Source organism: Perognathus longimembris, chromosome 2 (genome assembly GCF_023159225.1).
Source record: "Perognathus longimembris pacificus isolate PPM17 chromosome 2, ASM2315922v1, whole genome shotgun sequence".
NCBI lineage: Eukaryota > Metazoa > Chordata > Mammalia > Rodentia > Heteromyidae > Perognathus > Perognathus longimembris.
Window position 1 is genome coordinate 16,445,200 of NC_063162.1, and position 4,109 is coordinate 16,449,308.

At 42.2% G+C, this 4,109-nt stretch overlaps 1 protein-coding gene across 1 annotated transcript; it reads right to left on the reverse strand.

Annotated features, from left to right (window-relative positions):
• Positions 1-2,521: 2,521 nt before the first annotated feature.
• LOC125342724 (mitochondrial fission regulator 1-like) lies at positions 2,522-3,689 on the reverse strand. The gene has a single exon (XM_048335041.1). It carries the CDS (start codon positions 3,633-3,635, stop codon positions 2,628-2,630), a length of 1,008 nt encoding a protein of 335 aa, XP_048190998.1. The 5' UTR covers positions 3,636-3,689; the 3' UTR covers positions 2,522-2,627.
• Positions 3,690-4,109: the final 420 nt, after the last annotated feature.

Consider the following 4,109-nt stretch of genomic DNA (forward strand, 5'->3'; position numbering starts at 1 on the left):
ATACTCAAAGGATGTAAATCAACATATAAGAGAGACACTTGTACATTCAGTAAAGGAAACCCCTATCTACAGCTGGTGAAAATATAAATTAATACAAATGTCCCTCATACATTTAAAAATGGCACTTCCACATGACCTAATTAAGCACTTATTGATATATGCTATCAATAATCAAAATCAGCTTTTATATAGATATCTACATATCTATGTTTATTGCTACATTCTTTATAATAGCCAAGTACTGGAATCAGCCTAGGCATCCATCAATAAGGAATGGATGAAGAAAATGTGGCATATGCGCACAATAGAGTTTTATTCATATCTAAGGAAGAATGATTTTATGTTGTTTGCAGGAAAATGGATGGAAATGGAGATCATCTCATTAAGTTTAATGAGCCAGTCTCATAAAGACAAGTGAAACATGGTTTCTATTATATGTAGGATCTAGGAGAATAAATAGGACATGAATATAGAAGAGAGATTATTAGGGAAGTGGAAGAGGAAAGGAAGAAAAGAGGAACAAAATATACTGCATGAGTGTATGGAAATGTCATAATGTGTGATTAATCTATACTAAAATAGTAGTGTATTTTAAGGTTTTGAATGACTCTGTAAAGAAACTTATAGGTGCTAGTCATATAGTAACTACTCAATAATAACTACTGTAATAAAATATGATTCTCTCATACATGCTTTAAGAAAACCACTTTCCCTCTCTGAAGCTTAGTCTCCTCCCCTATAAAATGATGGTGATTTTTCAGAATTGTTAGGGTGAAATGAACCATTACAGGTAATGTGTTCATAGTTAGGATAATGTCTGCCACATATTAAGTTACTCAACAAATAGATGACATCACTGCAGGTCACTCTGGGGACTCAGTTTATAAGAATTGTCTTCCAAAAACATCTTGAAGAGAGAAGAATGCTGTCTGGGATGAAATGTAGCCCCAACTACTTGAGAATGCTTCTGTCCATGCTCTGAAATCTCATCTCAACTCTCTAATACACAGGCAAGAACATTTAATTCCTAGAGGGAGAAATCTCCAGTCTCCTCTCTTTCTCTTGCTACCCTTTTTCCTGTGGACCAGACTCTGAGTAAAGATGCACTTTTCCCTATGATCCAGCAATTTCATCTCTGAGCATTTACCCAAAAGATTACAAACCAGGATACTGTAAAGCCACTAGCACAATCATGTTCACTGAAGCACTATTCACCACAACTGAGGAATGGAATCAGTACAGATACCCCTCAGTGGACAAGAATCAGTAAAAGATGGTATATATCCACAAAGAAACTTTATAAAGAATGATATTATAAAGAATGATATTGTGCCATTTGTAAATAAATAAAAAGACCTGGAGAAAATTATGTTAAGTGAAGCTTCCAAGATAAATAGAAAGCCCACAGATTGGGAAAAGATCTTTACCAGCCATAGAGTGGACAAAGGCCTCATATCTAAAATATACACAGATCTCAAAAAGTTATATTCTTCCACAACAAATAATCAAAGAATCAACAGTCCTCTCAACAAATGGGCTAAAGACCTAAAAAGAGCCCTCTCTGAAGAGGAAATGAAAATGGCCAAGAGATACATGAAGAAGGACTCTACATCACTGGCCATAAAAGAAATGCAAATCAAAACAACATTGAGATTCCATCTCAACCCAGTAAGACTGTCCATTATCAGGAAATCCAATAATAACAAATGCTGGAGAGGATGTGGCCAAAAGGGAACCCTACTACATTGTTGGTGGGAATGCAAACTTGTTCAACCCCTCTGGGAAGCAGTGTGGAGGTTCCTAAGAAGGCTAAACATAGAGCTTCCCTATGACCCAGCAGCCCCATTTTTTAATTATTTTTATGATGTCATTTATTAAACTGAAAAGAAGAAGATGGTACATTCTGGTTTCTACTGAAGTAATTTAATAATGTGATTTGTCACTACTTGAAAAGCCCATCCACCCTGGAGGGCACTGAGGCGTCGCAGTTCCTAGTCCTCATCTTCTTCCTAACAGGAAGGATTGGGATTTCAGAAGTGGACACCCTGCGGTTCCTATGTCAAACTGAGCCCCAAAGCGATGGGAGAGAGCATCTAAGGTACAAGTTCTGTTCTCCAACCTCAAGCATTTCGCTCCACTGCCTTGGTGATTCCTCCCAGCCATCTCCTCCTGGCCGGAGAGGCTCACCAGAGAAAAGGGAGGCCAGCAGCACCCTCAGGGCAAGCACCCAGTGCTAACCTCTACATCCAAACACACGCCTACAAACCACTGGTACAGATAAATTAGCGTTAAGAATTAAAAATGCACAGTAACATCCACAAATACCTTTTCTGTGTTCTGAAAATCTTACAAATGTTTTCAAGCCTGGAACCCTGAATGCCTGGACTATACATTAAAACATGTCAAAATACATGTATGTTGGGGAGAGCTCCAGAACTGACCATCTCATCAAAGCAGAACCGAGCGTATGGTGCTTTCACTCGTGCTTAATCCACTAAGTAGGTTAAAAAGGAGACCACTGGATTCTGAAGTCAGGCATTTACTCAATAGTGGTGATTTCTACTAGCTAGAGCAGCCCTCGCAAACCAACAGCTAAATCAGGACAGTCTTTCTCAGCTCATTGTCCTTTAGGAGTTTGAAACATTTTCAATTAAAGCCTTCATTTTCCCTGTAGACTTCAACATATGTGGCCCAAACAAGGCTGTCTCTGAGGTAGCCTCTGACTCAGACTTTGCGATTCCTTTTTCAGGTTCACCTGGGCTATTGTTTCGATACCGATAAGCAAATTTCTTTTTCAGAGCCTCTGCTATGAGGGCGGCAGGGTCCATAGCATCCACTGGCTTGGGCTTTACATCGTGTTCTGACCTCTTGACTGACCGAAGTTTCACACTGTTCATATCTTTAAGGATTTCTAGCATGTTTGGCTTCTCAGGTTTCTTTGGGTTGCTAGCCAAAGTCTTTCCAGCATTGGCTTTCTGCTCTCTACGTGATTTAATCAGGTCAATAGCAGACATACTTTGGTGGAGTACTGGGAGAGGGGGAGGGGGAGGAGGGAGTGGGGGTGGAGGGGGAAGGGGAGGGGGCGGGGCTGTAGGAACAGGTGTAGAATCTAAGTCACCTGCAGTGAGGTTTTGTTGCTCTTGCAGGGTCACAATTTTGGCAATCTGAGCTCGGAGAGCAGCGAGCTCGTTTTCAAGCGCGGAGATCTTCTGCAGTGCTTCCTCATTGGCCAGGGCTGCACTCTTCGGTGGAGCATCTTCTGGAGACAAGTTTGGGAAGGAAATCTGCCTGCTTGGGGACTTCTCAAGGGAAGGAAGGCAGTCCTGATGGGGTGGTTTTGACATGATTTCAGTCCTTAGTCTTGCTGAGCACTCTCCTTCTTCGGTGGCCACGCATCCCACGTTGGCAAACGACGCCACTGCCTCCTCGCCTGGGCGTTGGGGACTCCATTCTGCCTCATGGCTGGTAAGCTGAAACTGAACTCTTGGACACTGAATCAGAGATAAGTTAGTGCCAATTTTTCTTACAATGCTTCGAGATGAACCATATGGCTTTCCAGACCAAAGTACCGATTGCATGCTTATTCCAACTTGTTGCAAAACCATCCTCATCAGGCCCTGGATCCAGCTAAGCATTTAGATGGTAAGGTCTTCCCAAATGTGCATCTCAGGTACTTCAGGTATCCGTGGCAGCACATGGTCCATGAAAGCGCCTGCCCCGCAGCAGCCCGCACCGCCGCCAACTCCTCGGGCTTGCCTGCCCCAGCAGCCCCATTTTGGGGCTTCTGCCCAAAAAATTACAAGCAAGACCACACTAAAGCCACCAGCACAACAATGTTCATCACAGCACAACTCGTCATTGCTAAAACATGGAACCAACCGAGATGCCCCTCAGTAGATGAGTGGATCAGGAAAATGTGCTACATATACACAATGGAATTCTAAGCCTCCATCAGAAGGAATGACACTGCCCCATTCATAAGGAAATGGAAGGACCTGGAAAAAAATCATACTAAGTGAAGTGACCAAGACCCAAAGAAACATAAACCCTATGGTGTCCCTCATAGGGAATAGCTAGTACATGATTAGGCTAGTCATGGTAGAAGATCA

Coding starts and splice junctions, on each gene's coding strand:
- LOC125342724 (XM_048335041.1), bottom strand. CDS start 3,635: ATGCTTAGCTGGATCCAGGGCCTGATGAGGATGGTTTTGCAACAAGTT.